This window comes from Mytilus trossulus, chromosome 9, assembly GCF_036588685.1.
Source record: "Mytilus trossulus isolate FHL-02 chromosome 9, PNRI_Mtr1.1.1.hap1, whole genome shotgun sequence".
In the NCBI taxonomy this organism is placed as follows: Eukaryota; Metazoa; Mollusca; class Bivalvia; order Mytilida; family Mytilidae; genus Mytilus; species Mytilus trossulus.
Window position 1 is genome coordinate 32,545,086 of NC_086381.1, and position 19,169 is coordinate 32,564,254.

General features: G+C 31.0%; 1 protein-coding gene across 1 annotated transcript; it reads right to left on the reverse strand.

Moving 5' to 3' along the window:
• Positions 1-2,854: 2,854 nt before the first annotated feature.
• On the reverse strand, positions 2,855-16,223 carry LOC134685583 (peptidyl-glycine alpha-amidating monooxygenase B-like). Its single transcript, XM_063545401.1, has 13 exons — positions 16,165-16,223; positions 15,128-15,237; positions 13,905-13,962; positions 13,299-13,389; positions 12,268-12,368; positions 11,038-11,115; positions 10,020-10,065; positions 9,342-9,409; positions 7,966-8,046; positions 7,423-7,502; positions 6,551-6,604; positions 5,405-5,454; positions 2,855-4,504 (listed from the first exon to the last, which is right to left on the reverse strand). The coding sequence occupies exons 1-13, from the start codon at positions 16,211-16,213 to the stop codon at positions 4,447-4,449; spliced, it is 924 nt and encodes a 307-aa protein (XP_063401471.1). The 5' UTR covers positions 16,214-16,223; the 3' UTR covers positions 2,855-4,446.
• Between the last annotated feature and the right edge of the window lie 2,946 nt (positions 16,224-19,169).

The window sequence follows — 19,169 nt, forward strand, 5'->3', positions numbered from 1 at the left end:
AGCACTAGACAAAATCCCACGAGAACAACAAATATCGACAAGTACCGTGACACGTCTTATCGCAATTTGAATTTTCAATTTTCATTTTTGAATAAGAGAAAACAAACGACGCAACGTCAAAATGTAAAACACACAGAAACGAATAATAATATAACAATGGACACAGACAAAATTGTTCTATCATAATTATGATATTAGTTGATTACTCTCAACTATATTTAAAATCGTTTGTTTGTTGTTGTTCGAATAATATAAAAAAAGAAGATGTGACATAAGTGCTGAGGAGACAACTCACCAAAAGAGACGGCATAGTTATAAAAATGACAATGAAAAATAATTTAAACGAGAAAACTGACAATTACCATGCATACATATTACTCCTTGTCATGGTTTGGCTTAACATATGGTCATTTTTGGTTTTATCAGCTTTTAAACACTTGTTTTTGGTTATCTGACAATTGCAGATAACAGCAAGACAATAAAAATCAAAACTAAGGACAAAAAGACTCATAAAACCAAACCACATTTACATCAACAGTTATAAAAGATAAATAAGAATCAAAATGAACTCCACTAAAAACCAGGAGTAAAATCAGGTGCTCCGGAAGGATAAGCATTTCCTGCACCGTATACGACACCCGTCGTGTTATTTCGTTGGTATGTTCGGTAATGATGGAGGGTTATAATGACCGAGGAAGAATATCAGATATGATTGCTTTTCCTAGATTTTGATATTTCAGTTTTGCATTGTGTAGAACAAAAATCAATAAGTGTAGTCTTTGTATAAGTTGAGATTTCGTTACATCAAATTGCGTAAAACCTCACAGGAGGGTTGATCTCTGCCAAGCATGTTTATCCCGATCACATTATTAATGTGCCTCCCAGTGATATCACACTAATGTAAATGAAACTACTTTAATAAACAGAATAAAAAGAAGCGTCACATTTGAGTGTCATTAAGTCACAAGACACATATTTGATAAAATGACACAACGAAGGTCGTTAAATTTATGAGTCATTACGTCATTGGACACAGATTGTAGACAATATAGATCAACGCAGACTCAGAGTCATGATGTCAACACAGCCTTGAGAGTCATGATGTCACAAGACACAGATTTGTGGAAAGGATAGAAACAAAGCGCCATACATTTAAGTGTCATGACGTCAATTGACACAGATCTGAAGCTTTAGGCAAGATACAGATTTGAGGTCTCAAATGATAAATAGGAAGAAAATGTGTCAAATCTAGATACTGTACAATTGTTTGCATTCATCTTTCTTAATCAGAAACAATTATAACTATACCATTACCAGTTATTCTGTAGCAGTTCTTAAACTTATCTTCATGGAGCTTGTTTTAAGGTTCCCAAACATATTAGTTTTTTAAATGCTTTCTCTAAAATATATTAAAATGACCTTCAAAGTTGAACAAAGGGCTTAAATTAAATATAATTGAACTGCAAAATTTAACACTATGAATATTAAGAGTACAATGGAAGAAAAGATTTAACGAAAATTATTACCAATGACTGCTACATACATGTCTTCCTGTGAACAATTATCTGTTAAGATTGTATATTATAAATTAAACCTAGAGTGTTGGTCTAGAACAAAGCTGGCTACATCTATAGTTTAGTAACATATCGTCCTAAACATGCATTTGATATTTCCTATTGGACAAGAAGAAGGCTACAGACTTGTTTTACCCCAAGAAAATACTTTAAGTGGAATTGTACAGTTAAAAATATTCATCTTGCGTATTGTCGTAGTATGAACAGTGCCACACATAATGGATACATATAATACTCCGTCAACTTTTAATTGTGAATATTCGACGTTTAGATATGATCCCTATGACCATTATTATTACTGGGGACCTCGATATTGTCTAGGACAGAGAACTGATTTTTTTTTAAACAGGACCAAAATATCGTCCTCCATCTTCTAAAATAGATTGGCAACAGTGTCGTTAGGTCACCAAAGACGCTCTCTTTCCTCGTTTTGTAAAAATTGGTGTAAACGGGAAAAATCTGACCTATTGATCTAAACTACACATCAAACCAGTAAAATATCGTTTCATCTCGGTCTCTAGTAAGTGTTCTTAAACTAACATAACGATTCTTTAAGCAAGTTCCTTAACAACTATTAAATAACTTTTCATAAACTGTTGTAATAAAGTATAGGAAAATAGTGGAATTATTTTTTAGTGTAAACATTTTTTTTTATATTTTAGATAAATTACATGCCTTTGATGGTCCTTTTAATTCTGTTGACTTTTCTACTCTTTCCACTACACTGCACTACACAACAACACAATCTCATCAAACAGAAGTTTTCCTATTTGATTAAGTTGTCGATTGATAAATCGGAATGTAAATATATTTGGTGTAATTCGTATAACGCTTGCTTCTCCGATGAGAAAGGTTATTAATATGCTTGATATATTTAGTGGGATTATGATTAGATGATGAAGCTGGTAACTTTATACTTGATGATTTTATGTACGTTTTGGCAACAAAGTGTATCTGCAGGTTGTAGGTATTCTAATGGACACTAATTGTGCCCCTTTTTAGCAGAATATTTTGGTACTGTTATGAATCACGGTTTATGACTAAATTCAGTAAAAAGCGGCATAAATGTTTTTTTTTCTTATCTTAACGAATGTTATCTATGTATCACTGAAAAATTCTCCATTTGAAATTATTTCGAATTTTGGTTACAGTAAATTTGAAGAAGACAATGCCTGTATTTTCATGTCATTGTCGAAGTACCGGATACTAGGGCAATGCTATTCCTTGAACTTGAAGTCCACAGGCAAATATACTGAGCCAAAAAAGTTTAGCAACAAAAATATGAAGTTTTATTTTATTACAAAATTGTAACAATATATGATTTTAATAATAAAAAAAATAAATTATGACATGTCAGAAGCAACATGAATGTTTATCACTCACATTCATTCGGATTTTCTTTGTATGGAGCGCGGGAGGGTCAAAATGCGAAAATGAGTAAAGTGTTATTCAAAATCAATTTCTCGGTCATGCCCTAAGTGCATCAATGAAGGATTGCCAGACACTCCAGCAGCTGTCCTTAGTCAATGCACTACTCTTGTGGCCGGAAAAAACTTATCACGTGTTGATGCAAATGGAAAGTAGCGCTCCTCCCTTGACGATAGTTTTTCATGGTCTACGACATATCGACCTATCCCGTGCAGTTGCAATTTATCGATATCTGTTTGTTAGTCTCTAAACTGTTGACTTATGCACATTTTATCAAGCCATGACATCAGAAACACTCATTCTGGCATCAACCATTCCAATAGCCTTCGGATGGTCATTTTCGGGAAGGCCAGGTTGACGGCCCATGCATTTTTTCAAACGTTTTTGTGTTTGTCTTACCAATGGTGTGTTTTTGAACGTAAGAGAAAAAAAAATTTTGTTTTAAAAGTACAGGTACAGAAGGTAAAACATCAATTTAACATGGAAAGCTTAAATGGCGCGAAATCAATCATCCAGAAAAAAGTAAGACTGTTAAAAATTACAGGTAAAGATAAGGATTATATCAATGATGTTTAAAAAAGAATTGCAGAAACAACAAAAGAAAAATTGAAAAAAAAGTGTTGCTAAACTTTTTTGGCTCAGTATATATAAAGTTTGTGATAGTAATGATATAAATGGTACTACTTTTACTACCACTGATGCGTATTCTAATAATGTATGTCGTTTAAGTGATGCTCACTGACAAATATTTGAAATTCCAAAATCTAAAACAAACGTGTTAGAGCTGATAAAAAAGTGAATAAATATCCTGATTTCAAAACGCCTTTCTTGATTTGTTTTCATCGGGAACGCTCAAACGAAAATATTTGAAAGGTAAGTAAGTACACTCATATAACAGTTAAAAAGCTATATACAATTTAAAGAACCCAAAGATATAGCCAAATACCGCAAAGGTCAACAGTGTCTGTCTTATTTACGGTTAAGGTTAGAAAGGTTTGTTAGGCACCGAGTTAATGACTATCCTCAAGTACTGAAAGTCACCAAAAGAGGTATATATTCGGATATAAAAAGGAAAACAACACGTAATAAATTACATGCGTTAAAAAGCATTTATTCAATAAAAAGAAAGAAAAAAAAAACTTTTGAGAGATTATTTGTTCAGTTATTAGAAAAAAAAGTAGGATGCATATAATTGGGAATCCTGTATTTTCCAGCTAGTCACATTAAATATGACGTTAAAGATTAAAGTCAAAAGTATAAGTCCACTACTGAGAAGCTTCACTGATAATGTTCGATTATGTTAACATGTTATCAAAAAATAATAGCATATCAAAGTTACGCCGATCATAATAATTTATCTATCACAAAGAGCTGCTGTCTTGTCGTTACTGCAGAAGGTGAAATCCGGTGAGTTCGAAATGCAGCCAGGTGGACGGGCAAAATACTACTGGTATTGTATGTCATATGCAATACTCAGCTGGAATATACAGGTATCTTCTGACCTAAAAATAATTAAACAGTCATTGTAATTGAAAATAAATTTGACAAATACATATTTGCAATAAATCAAACACGGCGACTGTACTTATTTATTCAATGTAAAAATCGCATTCGCCAGCACTTATATATATATATTGTAGATATAAAATTATATGTTATTCGGGTCTCAGACGGGGTATATACTGTGACATTGCCAGCATATAGTTTATACCCCTGATCCGGGAATGTCGCTCTGCACTCAAATTGAATTTACTGACCCGTATATATCATATAAGGTCACTAACACACTATGTAACTAATAATATAGTCGTAAAAAGTGCACCAGCGTAGATGCATATATTAATAAAATGAATAGTAAGATAAGAAAAAAAAATATTTTGAAATTGTTAATGATAAATGGATATATATCCATCTCTCTATACAGTATATATTAAAAGTTTTTTCGTTTAATTCATCAATTTTGTTAGCTGAAGTCACCAGTAACGTACGAATGGTCTGATGTATTCATGTTATTGCAGGTTTTGATATTACTATAGTTTGAATTAACTTTTTACCAGAAATATAAAAAGAAGATGTGGTATCATTACCAACTAGACAACTCTCCACAATAGGCCAAAGTGACACAGACGAATATAAATTTCTTTGTGACTATCAGTTAGCCATCAGGCGAAAAATTAGGATTGTTACCAGGTCAAAGAGCAAATGTTTTTTCGCTGTTCATATTTTCAGTGTTAGGATCCATCGTGTAGTGGGTTGTTACCTTCAATTGCCACACTATAATCCACAGTTTATCTGCTTTAGTTCAAGATCTGTGACACTCATCTTGTTTTTAATTTGAGTTTTTGTGCATGAATAATAAAGACATGCAACTCTCTTCTTATTGTCAGCCCATTTATACTTACTTAAGATCGATCGTTTTCCCTTCGTTATTGATAAACAGACAACGTGAAGCCTGCAATCAAAATCACAAAAATAGTCACAGTTGTCAATTTAAAAAAAAGTAAAAAGGAACAAGCTGTATGCAAAACTAAATTCCGAGAACACTAAGCGAGGTACTGTATCTGAATATCTTTCATTTGAAACAAATAAGGATGCAAATATTAATATTTTCTGAACCAATCTTAATAAAAAAAAATACGAAGAAGATAACCACAGTTATTGAGATAGCGTTATCAGGGTAATTTTGAAGTCGTGATATTAAGACTTTCAGAAAAAAAAATACCGAATTCCGAGGAAAAATTAAAACGGAAACTACGTAATCAAATAGCAAAACCAAAAGCTCAAACACATCAAATATATTGATAACTGTCATATTCCTGACTTGGTACACGCATTTTTGTATGTAGAACTAGGTGGATTGAACATGTAGCTAGCTAAACCTTTCACTTGTATGACAGTCGCATCAAATTCCATTATATTGACAACGATGAGTGAACAAAACAACCAGACATAACAGGTAAAAATGTAAAAAATAGGGATACAGCAGTCAACATCGTGATATAATCCTAATCACTTTACAAAACAAACAAATATGTAACAAAGACGCACAAAAAGGCATATATCAAATATATCAAATGTATTCATTGCTTTTTTTATTAATCGACTTTATCTATGTATGTTAACTCTATCCATGAAGGATTGAAAGATTTGTAGTTTGGGATTCAATAACCATTACGGGCTCATGGTAAGGTTAACATTTACTAGAATATAGAATCGAGCGTTTCAGATGTGGTATGATTATCAGTTGATAAACATGTAAACGTCACACAGGTAGAAATAAAATAAATTTGTCGTTCAAGGATCTTTCCGATTTGAATTTTCAGTGTTTTGTGATTTTACATTTTAAACAAATTTATTTGCTTCATATGGTAGGAGTAAACTTGCTTTTATTCGACTTGGAATCATTATGGGACTTGTTTTGTCTTCAAAATTAAGTTGTCATTTAACCGTTGAAGTTTCTATCAAAAAATAGTTTCATGCCTGTTTTAAAGTGAAATAAAAGAGAATATGTTAATTCTATCATCAAATTACTAACTCATAATACTTACTAAAACGTCACCAGGTCGTATTTCTATCGGTCCGTTTACGATATCATACCATACCTAAAGATAAAAAGATTTATCATATGTTTTGACATATTATTCACATGTGGCTAAAATAACTCTATACAATAAAGGTAGCGATTTACTTGTATAATTAGTGCGTTTTGTACATATAACTTGTGTTTTGCTTAAAATAATTCAGAAGATCAAAAGCAAATTAAAAAAAATGAAACAACACAAAACAAAACACCAAGATGAATCATTAAATTATAAAACCCCAATCTAGTAACTATCTTGAAAATCCTAAAACATTGTGACGAGAAAATAGATACAGGAAGATGTGGTGTGAGCGCCAAATGGACAACTTTCCATCCAAATATATAAAAAAGTAAACCATTATAGGTCAAAAACCGTTTTAGAATAAATTATTTGTCTCTGAATTTGCGAACAAAAATGTAATCACAATCTAATAATGGTAGTTTTGTGTTTTATTGTAAAACTGTAAACAATATAGCAAATGTATAACTCGTGCATACATACTTATTTATAACTATTTCAAAATGAGATTTTCATACTTAGTAAAGTGTGCGATTATCCACTTCCTGTCATATTTATTTTTTAAGAAAAAAGGGTAGTGCAAATGTGTTACATGTGAATTTATCTTGAACATATGCTGTTTCGGAATTTTTACATTTTGTCTTCTTTTAATGGCCTTACATTCTATATATCAATATCTAAAAAAAAAAATGATCCATATATACACCTCAATTTTTTCTATGCATAAAATATGCAGACAAAAAATTAAATCTATCTGAAAAACAATTTTAGTCGATAAAGAAACATAGATATGTCCTTCTAAATTATATTTAAAAAAACACCTTTTGCCTTTCCCTTGTTTTCTGACCACCAAGGTATATCCAACTGTTATTTCGAATAAGAAATCCTTCAGCAAAAATACCTGAATTAGAAGTGAATTAAACAAGTTATATAGTGATCAACAAGACAAATTATCATTCGTAAATAAGACATCCTATTTGAATATGTTCGAGAAAATCTTCTACAATGTAGTCATTTGTTTTGAACAAACAAAAGATTAGCATTTTTCTCAATTAAAAGTAAATCTAGATGAATAGAACGGGTATCACATGTGGAGCAGAATCAGAAATAATCAATTTCGACCTCTTGAGTTCACAACGGTCTTCTCCCTACTGAATCTTTATTTGGTAAGTACAGTTTTGAAAAGTATTGTTGATACATATGTTCAAATTAATGTCAATAACGAAAAAACGCTGTAAGATTAGCAAATAATAACAGATATAAAACATTGATGCAAACGCGGTTTGCACTTCTAGGATATAAATTATGAGTATGTTTTTAACAAATGTAATTAAGTTTTTTTAGATTAAATTCAAAGTACTCACCATGTACATGTGTATGGGCATAATAATGAAAGGCAATCACTTTAGGTCTTTTCCATTCGCAACCAACATGTGTGAAGAAACCTAAATAAAGATCATATAATGGTCTACTGTTACAAACTGTGACTTAAATGAAGAGTTGTCTTAATGACATTCACGAAACATCTTCTAATATAGATATAGGAAGATGTGGTGTGAGTGCCAATGAGACAACTCTCCATCCAAATAACAATTTAAAAATTGAACCATTAAAGGTTAAAGTACGGCCTTCAACACGGAGCCTTGGCTCACACCGAACAACAAGCTATAAAGGGCCCCAAAATTACTAGTGTAAAACCATTCAAACGGGAAAACCAACGGTCTAATCTATATAAACAAAACGAGAAACGAGAAACACGTATACATTACATAAACAAACGACAACTACTGTACATCAGATTCCTGACTTAGGACAGGTGCAAACATTTGCAGCGGGATTAAACGTTTTAATGGGCCCAAACCTTCTCCCTTTTTCTGAAACAATAGCATAACATCACAACATAGAAAAACATACGATAAAATATCAATTGGCAGACTATATTACCTCATCTGATGTTTTCAATATTTGTGTACATGTACTTATTCTATAAATTCGTTTTATAGTAAGATGTTTTATAATGTTAAACCTTTTTTTCACGTAGAAATAGCATTCATTCTAGCTACACAGGCCACTGTATTTGATGTTACTCTACATATTACCGTAGAAATAAAATCAGTATTTAATAAATTCAGTGTGACCAAGCCTTGTTCCTGAACTTTTTCACCTAAAACGTTTTACAAAAGAAATTTGAAAAGCAAAGTTGAGAACAGAAATGCAGAATATATCCACCTTTAGGGCATAAAAAAGCCGAATGCAACCAATAGGTCATTAACCAAGCAAGTAAATCCCTCAAAAGGAGGCGGTTTACAGACGGCCCATGAACAAAAATAGGTATTTGTTCCATAAAAACGAAAGAATACGTACTTGAATAAGTAACAATTTCTAGAATGATAAGCCAAATTTATTTTAAGTGAACTTAACATAAGTTATTGGTACCTTAGTGTTTGCCTACTTTCAAATATAAAAAATAGAATATTATTACTGGCAGTAACGCATTTGACTTCTGAGCTGATGATACCATCGATAGCTAGTAGCACACCAGCAGTTTCTAGTGTGTTACTAAAGCATAATTACCGTAATGCATTTGAATTGTAGATAGGTTTAGATCAACTTTAGCAAACCATGCTTCTTCAAATTTGGGGGCTACTGAATATGTAATTAACGAAATTGTCCCTATCTTCGTATTTTTTTGTAATACTGTATTTATAAGTAACATTTTCTAACTTGCACAAGTACATACCATTTGGTTTATTGGCAGGAATAAAACCGCTATTGCAAAGTAGGAATTTCTGGTAATTATACTTTGTTCTAAAATCAATTGAACAATAAATTATATTTCTAATAGGCTGTATGCATATTTTTGGATTATTATTAAAAACAAGGGTGATTGCTTATGCCAATTTGTCTTCTTTGTTCAAAATGACGTGGATCAGTTCAATTCTTACATACCATATGAGCAAGAAGCTGATACATGGTAAAAGACACTAATTGAGGAACAATTTGTTCACAGCAATCTTGGAGATTCAACATGGTAAACATGATGCGCGTACTATCATATTCATCTTAGTTGTCATCATCTTATATCGGTCCTACATTTGTGAATTTCAAGCTTCAGATTTGCATGTGAACAGTTATAACCAATTGAACATAGAAAGAACATCAAATGCTGTTGTTTCGTCGACTTATGCATTTGGAATTCCATATAATATATTTGTTAGCAATAAGATAATACAATTGAGTTTTAAATATTAGAAATATCATCTTTTGAATTAAAAAACTTAAATAATTTGAGCAAATTTGTACGAATAATTAAAAACCCGGGAAATTAAGTTTCATCAAGTTTTTGATAAAATGGATTTTGAATAAATCAATTCTTAGATCTTACCAAAATTGTTACATAATAGTATTTTTAACTTACGGTCGTTTCGTAAAAGTTAAAGTTATATTAGCCGGCGATGCAGGTTCTGTAATAAAATAAACACTTAAGTTACGATTGGTACTTTAGAAAATACATATACATAAATTTGTAATCAAATTTCAACATGCACGGAATGCAAATTAACCCTGAGAACACTTGATTTTGTGTAAAGGTATCCAAGTGTTTATACTTTCAAGATTGTCAGCTATCAATATTACCACCTTATTGATTTATTTTACAATTTTATTGTTCCGAAAAAAATAAAATCACAAAAATACTGAACTTAGAGGAATATCAATTCGGAAAGTCCATAATCACATGGCAAAATCAAATAAAAACACGCATCAAAAACGAATTGACAAGAACTGTCATATTCTTGACTTGGTACAGGCATTTTCGAATGTAGAAAATGGTGGATTAAACCTGGTTCCATAGCGCTAACCCTCTCACTTTAACGACAGTCTCATCAAATTCCGTTATATTTACATTGATGCGTTAAATATACAGACACAATAAATAAGATAGTCAAAATATGGGTACATCAGTCATCATCGTATAACAATTTTAAAAGGAACAATTTAACAAAACACATAAACATACAATATCTACAACACATTGAATGAGTTGGTTTTTGTTTTGTTGGCTACTTTCTTGAGAAAGTGTACCTTTTTGTTTCTACGCTGGACGATTAGGTCTGAAATCACCCTCTCTTTCTGTAAGATTTCGTTTTGATGATATTTCGTCTTGTTATGTAGTGATTTATATCTTGTGGTTTGTTTTTCTGTCGTTTTTTTCTTTTTGGCCATTATAATACATTAATTATGCACGAGTAACATACATAAAACACCCTCCCATAGTAGCATCCATTTTATGTAAAAGCCGATTATACTGAAGATATGTCTAGGTTGAGTAGCAATTTTTTTCTCCATTACATTACATATTTTAGTAAGGTACAAATATTCATTGAAAACCATTATATTTCAATTGTTTCTTTATTTCAGGTAATGATTTACAATACCTGTTAATGGTGTGTAGAGATGCATTTGAACAATTAAGAAATATTTCTTTCCATTTCCACCAACCTTTGATGATACATCTAAAATATAATTTAATTTCAAACTTCAATTCTGTTGTTTCCAAAATACAATGTATTTGATTCATCTAATATATCTTAAAGATACATACATATTGTCGTTGGTTCATGTCTGTCATCTTTCTTTTTTCTTTTTGGTAAATGGTTTCGCTATAATTTAGGCATTATATTGACAACGATGTGTTTTTAAGGTTCCGAGGTAGTGACTACATTTTTAAACAGGTTGTTTTTTGACAAGAACTCAATTAATCATGTCAGTACAGAATCACTAAATACGGACCTAGTGATATGGGGACTAGTTGTCAATCAAAAATAGTTTTGACCCAGTGCCAAGTTAGATTTGATAATTTTCAAGTTTCCTAGGATTCTTTACGAATTTCATTTGGTTACCTTGTTTTAAAGGTGTTAATAGTTATCAAAGGTACCAGGATGATAATTTAGTACGCCAGGCGTGCGTTTCGTCTACATAAGACTTATAAGTGCCGCTCATATCAAAATATTTATAAAGCCAAACAGGTACAAAGTTTTGAGTATTGAGGATCCAAAACTCTAAAAAATTGTTCCAAATACGGCTAAGGTAATCTTTAGATATAGGAAGATGTGGTGTGAGTGCCAATGAGACAACTCTCCATCCAAATAACAATTTAAAAAAAAGTAAACTAGTATAGGTCAATAATAAGAAAATCCTTAGTTTTTCGAAAAATTCAAAGTTTCAAACAGATCCAATATATATAAGACGATGTGGTATACGTGCCAGTGATATAACTCCCCATCCAAGTAATTATTTGTTAAAGTAAACCATTAATGTTTACGGTCTTCAAAACGGAGCCTTGGCTCTCACCGAAAAGTAAGCACAGTACACTTACAAAAAACCTTTTACGAACAGTACTGTAATTGTAGTGGCAGAAAATATTGGAAAGTCACGATATGAAATAACGAGGCTATAAAAATTTCCTTACATTGTTATGTTTTAGCTCGAACAAAAATGAAAATGACATCACAGGCTGTCAGTTATGTTTTTTTCTGTACTAGTTCCACGAAAATATTTTGCTTCGCATGTATATGGATAACCGTTTAATAATTTAAAAAAAGAAGTATGACCATATTTCTGTTGTAAACTTACCCGTAATTTTTAAAGCACTGATTATTAATTACCTTTGGGAAGAACGTAGAGTGGTTTATCATTAGACTGGAAATTGTCTGTAACACTAAACTCAACAGCATCACCTTTACATGCTAGTCCTCTTTGACAATCCCTAAACAATTATAAACGTGCAATATACTATGTGCCGTTTTATGTCAGTAATTGGAAAGTTATCTTTTGTTTAATGATGTGGATACTTTTAAAGAGAGCAGCAATATTTGAAGTATTACCTCTTTAATTTTGTAAAAATTAATTGACACGAAAATTAATTTTATTGGAAATACTTCTTTAAACTAACTGTATCAGGTAAGGTAACTGAAAACTACTAAATTAAAAAAAGGCTTAATTATTGAAAACAACATTATGAATCAAGAATCCTAAGAGTGCAACAATCCTCAATTAGATTTGAAAATACATAGTGTTTTTTTAATGAGACATCTATAGGTATCCTGTCACGTTCACCTTGTGTTTTTGTTCGATTTATTTTCTGTTTTGTATCTGACCCCTTTTCAATTGTTTGTTATATTTTCCCCTTATGTTGTATAGTTACTCCATGGTCCCTGTTTAGGGGTGAGATTGGTGCTATCAAACAGATTAACTCCAGTCATATTATATGTGTCCATATCCGAAGTCAGGAGCATGTAATTAAGTGGGTGTCGTTCGATTCTGTTTATCATACATGATTTCGATCTTGTACTTGTACATAAATTAGCACGTTAGTTTTTTTATTTAGATTGTATTATAGTTGTTATTGTGATGCTTTTTATAGCTGACTTTGCGGTATGGGTTTAACTCATTGTTGAAGGCCGTATGGTGACCTATAGTTATAAGTTTCTGTGTTATGCGGTCGCTTGTGAGGAGTTGTCCAATTGGCAATCATATTTTTATTTTAATAAATCCCACGTGGTTAAAAGGACCGTTAAACCTTGGTCAGTCTGTAAATTTATCTTCATGGTATTTCTTTGGTGTTGTCGCATTGATGAATACCCCTAATCGTCTATCTTTCGAAATGACAGAAAATAAACGTTATCAGAATGTTTACCATGTGGCATCCTCATGTAGTGGTTCTACGCACAGACCGGAGTCGATATGATGTGGTTTAACGATTGGATCAGGTTCAGTTAACAACTTTGCTAAAAATGTTAAAAAAAAAATCATTATCTTGAATACAACAATAATACAACTATAAAATATACATCCGTGCCAACAGATGTAACATCAGATTCGCTTGGAATGTTCTTGTCTGTTATTTCAGTCGTTTTTCTCTCGCTTAATCATATCTCAGTTTATGTACAGTAAAGAAATTCAGTGATAAAAACATATAAAATATTAGAAATGTTGAAGTTATAAAAACGTGGCCGATGGCCCATCTACAGTATAGTTACAAACTTTTTCTATTAAAGTTTGTCTGATGTAAAACAATTCTAATTAATATTTTAACAAATACGAAGATGAGTTATGAGTTATGAGATTGCCACCAGAGAAAAATATAGCATATTATTTATTTCAAAAGTATTACTTGTTTATTAAAACTAATCAGTCATATTTTCCTATGTTTGTAATTTTTACCCAGTCTGTAAATAAAATTGATGCTGTTTTACCTGATTGCAGTTTGGATTCATGAAAATCGATAAAGTTAGATACTTACTTATATAACTCTCGCCTATCTCTTCCAATGATTTTGAATAGCAAATGTATCTGTTAACCTAATAAATGGACAAATAAATATACAATATAAAAATAAAATACAATTTATTAATATAAGCCCTAGAAACGGGACGAAAAGTGAGGCTCGCTAAGCTTTTCTTCTGTTACGTAGTGAGTTCAAATACATTTTATATTTCCATTGTTTTGATCCTAAGATTTACACCCAATACTTGAAACTTAAATTGTTCAAATCTAAATCATTGTCTTTTATTTCTCAAAGAAATCGATATAGTTTAAACGTGAATCGTAAAGAAGACCATAAAATGAAATATTCACATTACCGCTTGCTCATCATGGAGACAGGGTAACTTAAGACTTTATTTGTCCATTTACAAATAAAGCAAAATCTTATTTGTGTCCCTGTTTTTGTACAATAGTTGGCTGATTACTGGATAAATAACATATTTACAAATTGACTGAATTGCAATCCACCTTTTTTAAATCTTTGCAAAAAGTAAAATCACAAAAATACTGAACTCAGAGGAAAATCAATACGGAAAGTCCATAATCACATGACAAAATCAGATAACAAAACGCATCAAAAACAAATAGACAAGAACTGTCATATCAACATTGGTTGATTTATAGGTTCTACCAATAATAAGTAATACTAAATGACAACTTCTATTTGGTATCTCAATGAAATGGAATAAAATTTTGTATCGATAGTACCCGTGAAATGATTTTAAAAATTTCGTCGTGAAATTTCATATCCAAGTCCGAAAAAAGATCATGAATATGGTTAAGTTAAATTTCTGCTAAAAAGAATGATGATATTTTATCTTTTAGACTTATCTCTTTAATTATTAAGTCCGTATGAAAAAAGACGAATAGTCATCTTTTATTATAACATAGTATGTAGTACATAAGTAAAGTATATGTGGATATCGTTCTTTGTAAGTCATCAGTGATGTTGATGATAAGAATCATAAGCATAATGCGTTTTTTTTTCCAAAGCACGTACTATATTAATGATTATACTTCCTTTATGAGAGCTCTGATGATTTTAGTGTAATCTTAGTCGGATTGGTCAGCATCGATTCGGTATCTCAAACATTATATCCTATACTGTATATACTAGAGGGGCGAAACCTACCAGAGGGACATTTTAACTATAGATCGAAAACAAACTGACAACGCCGTAGCTAAATATACTAGTATTACCTCTGTTGTTTGAATAGGTGGTACGACAACTTTGTATTGAAACTGCTCTTCGTTGCTTTGTTTGGAGTCCACAGAAATGTATGGAATCTCTCTAATAGACTGTACAACTCCTGTCAAAACAAACTACTAGTATCACTTTTTAAGAACAAAATCAACACCATGACGTCATTACAATATGAATATGTTGCTTAACTGTATATACTTTATTTGTTCTTTATTTGGCCTATTTGACTTTTTGATTTGAGCGTAATTAATGATTCTTTTGTAGACGAAATGCGCGTCTGGAGAAAATACATTTTTTTTTATTCTCGGATCTATGATGAGTTTTTAAACATGATTAAACGATATTCTTATTTAATTAAAACCGAAATTCGAAAAAAGGATATTGCATTATTTAATCTAAAAAGTAATTATTTAACCAATTGTCTACCGTCTGAAAATTGATAACAGGAGAGCAACAAAAAAATGTTAATGCAGAATTGGACCCAATAGCACACGCATGCCAATATTTTATACTGAAAGATGTTTTTGGGTTTAAATATAATTTGAAAATTAAGTCTTGCATAATTGACACTACTATATAAATATATTTTGCTGGTACTGTAAAGGCAAGTAAGTGTCTTGTTCTATAACTCATAGATTACACTTTCATGTTGAGAGAATCATGACTACGCAATTTTCCTTAAATGCGTGTATTTTTTTACTTTAAAAAAAATAATATTGCAGTGTTAGTATGATACATATGTATCGTCATCTTATAGTTTGAATTATGATAAAAAAAAAATCAAAATTAGAATACAATATTTTTTTCCTCTAAAATACTGATGAACAATCATGTTCTACGCAATGCTGAGATCGCATTGTTCAATTTTAATGGCCTCCCCCCCCCCCCCCCGTGTTTATACATTTTTATTGTACCCCTGCCTTTTTTTATTATTGTTTTGCCTAACTGGAATGTGATTTAAACTCACGCAGACCAAAATCGATAGAATTGGTGTAAAATAAATATCCATCGAAAATTCTTAAATAATACTCACCAAATATTGCAGCGATTATCAGCGTCCACAAAGAAATGTTTTGTTTCATTTTTCAACACCTAAAACATTATGAAACAAAATTTGTAGTATGTTTTTGATGACGGAAACGCATACTATTGTATTAACAAAAGATAGCTGTGATAAATAAACATAGATGCAATAAGGGAACAACTAGGCTAAGCAAGATGAAAATAATACTCTTTTTTTCTAATTTCAATAAATACATTAAACGATTACCAAAACACTAGGTAATATTTACGAAGAACATCAGTTTCATAAATAAGATAGACCAATCACTCCAAAAAAAAAATGAAAATAAAATGGTACTTTTAGGCTAAGAAGACATTTAGACTAAGAAGACATTTAGCATTTAGGCTAAGAAGCTAAGAAGACATTTAGGCTAAGAAGACATTTAGGTTTAGAAGACACAAAAAAAAGGAACCGAAAATTGTCTACTGTTTTATTTACTTAAAGATAAAGTATGCTAGGATAAAGACTAACCGTATAATTTGTTATCTTGATTTTTTTCCCAATGGATATATATTTACGCTAGATTTATAAATTTACTTCACAATTTAGCAAAAAAAAACTTAAATAGCATGGATTACATATTAAGTGAAAGAACATATAATATTTTACTGACAAATATTTATTAAAATCATTTTACATTAACATGTACTTACACTTTCGCATCGGTCTCATGATATGACAAAGTTGATGCCTCCAAATAAATATAAGTTATTTATCACATGACTGACCAAGATAATTTAGAAAAAAAATAAAACAAAACAAAATAAGAAAAAAGTGTATTTTTTTCCTTTTTCTAAGAAACTATGAAAACGTAGCAAACATCTTAATTATCACTATATCTATTTTGACAAATTTCAAGGTGAAAGATCACAATCATACTTACCACATGATATAAACTTTCCGGATATTTAACAATTATATAGTATGACAAAAAAGTATACTTTTCCGCAATATAAATAACAATTTCTAAGAAGCAGGTAATAGACATTTATAAATAAACAAAACTATCGGCATCTTGTTTTTGAAAGTAGTAGTTTGTTCGTTTTTTAGATGATTATCACATTTTTTTCATAATTTCTGTTTTTGCGTCTTCAACAAATAACATGACAAACAGGGAAAAGTACATTACTTTTTTTCAAATTTCTATGAAGCCATACAAAATGTCTTATTTATAATTTTATTTACAAGGATACAAGTAAGCCGCATTGTTACGTACTGCTAATTTTTTTGGTTGTCAACTATCTCCCCTGGTATTATATAATATGTAATTACATTTTTCATGTTATAAACAAACATACTTAGCGTAAGGAGAAATTGTACTTGAATTTATAGTTACACATTATATAAGCATAGTGTCGCATCTTTTAATGTTAACCCACAGAGGATCGTCTTCATGGCATCTGAAACGAAAGACAAATTGTATCATTTACTAGTATACCATTGAAAAATGACAAAAGAAGCATTGATTTTTTTTTTAAGTCAATGTGTACCCTTCTTTTAAAGTCAATGTACCCTTCTTTTGAAGTCAATGTGTACCCTTCTTTTAAAGTCAATGTGTACCCTTCTTTTTAAGTCAATGTACCCTTCTTTTGAAGTCAATGTGTACCCTTCTTTTTAAGTCAATGTACCCTTCTTTTGAAGTCAATGTGTACCCTTCTTTTTAAGTCAATGTATACTCTACTTTTAAAGTCAATGTATCAGAATAGTATGATTGGACAAAAAATACCGTATCTACTAATCATACTTTCCCAAACTGAAAGCTGTTTTAGGTGTAGAAAAATGGAAAATATTTTTACATACAGGTATAATTGATGTTTTGAGAATTTGTTTTAATTTTGTCTTCACTTCATGATAACATATCTCAAATCAGTAGTGGCTTTATGTTTATAGTTAGCAAAAAAATAAATAAACGGGAATTATACATATTCAAACTAATGTCTGAATATTATAATGAAATTACTTCAGTTGACTATGTATGTAGAATTGTTGGCAGTTATATAAAGTGGCGAAAAATATGAAAAGGCTAACAGTATCCTTATGGGCCAAGAAATACTGCCGAGCAACCTACGCCGCTGTTCTATAGTCATAATTCTATTACGCAAATAACAATTCGGGAAGCACATAATCTATAACTACAGGCTCTAAAGAGCCTGTGTCGCTCACCTTGGTCTATGTTAATATTAAACATTGTACACAAATGGATTCATGACAAAATTGTGTTTTGATGATGGTGATGTGTTTGTAGATCTTACTTTACTACACATTTTTGCTGTTTTCAATTATCTTTATCTATAACAGTAGTTTCTGTGGAAATTGTTAGTGAAAATCTACAAATTTTGTGAAAATTGTTAAAAATTGACTATTAAGGGCAATAACTCCTTAGGGATCAATTGACTATTTTGATCATGTTGACTTATTTTTAGTTCTTACTTTGCTGTACATTATTGCTGTTTACAGTTTATCTCTATCTATAATAATATTCAAGACAATAACAAAAAAACAGCAAAATTTCCTCAAAATTACCAATTCAGGGACAGCAACCTAACAACCGAGGTTCCAATTCATCTGAAAATTCCAGGGCAGATAGATCTTGACCTGATCAACAATTTTACTCCCTGTCAGATTTGCTCTTAGTGCTTTGGATTTTGAGTTATAAGCCAAAAACTGCATTTTACCCTCATGTTCTATTTTAAACCATGGCGGCCATCTTGGTTGGTTGACCGAGTTACCGGACACACTTTTTAAACTAGATACCCCATAGATGATTGTGGCCAAGTTTCAATTAATTTGACCCAGTAGTTTCAGAGAAGAAGATTTTTCTAAAAGATAACTAAGATTTACAAAAAATGGTTAAACATTGACTATAAAGGGCAATAACTCCTAAAGTGGTCAACTGACCATTTTAATCATGTTGACTTATTTGTAGATCTTACTTTGCTGAACATTATTAATGTTTACAGTTTATCTCTATCTAT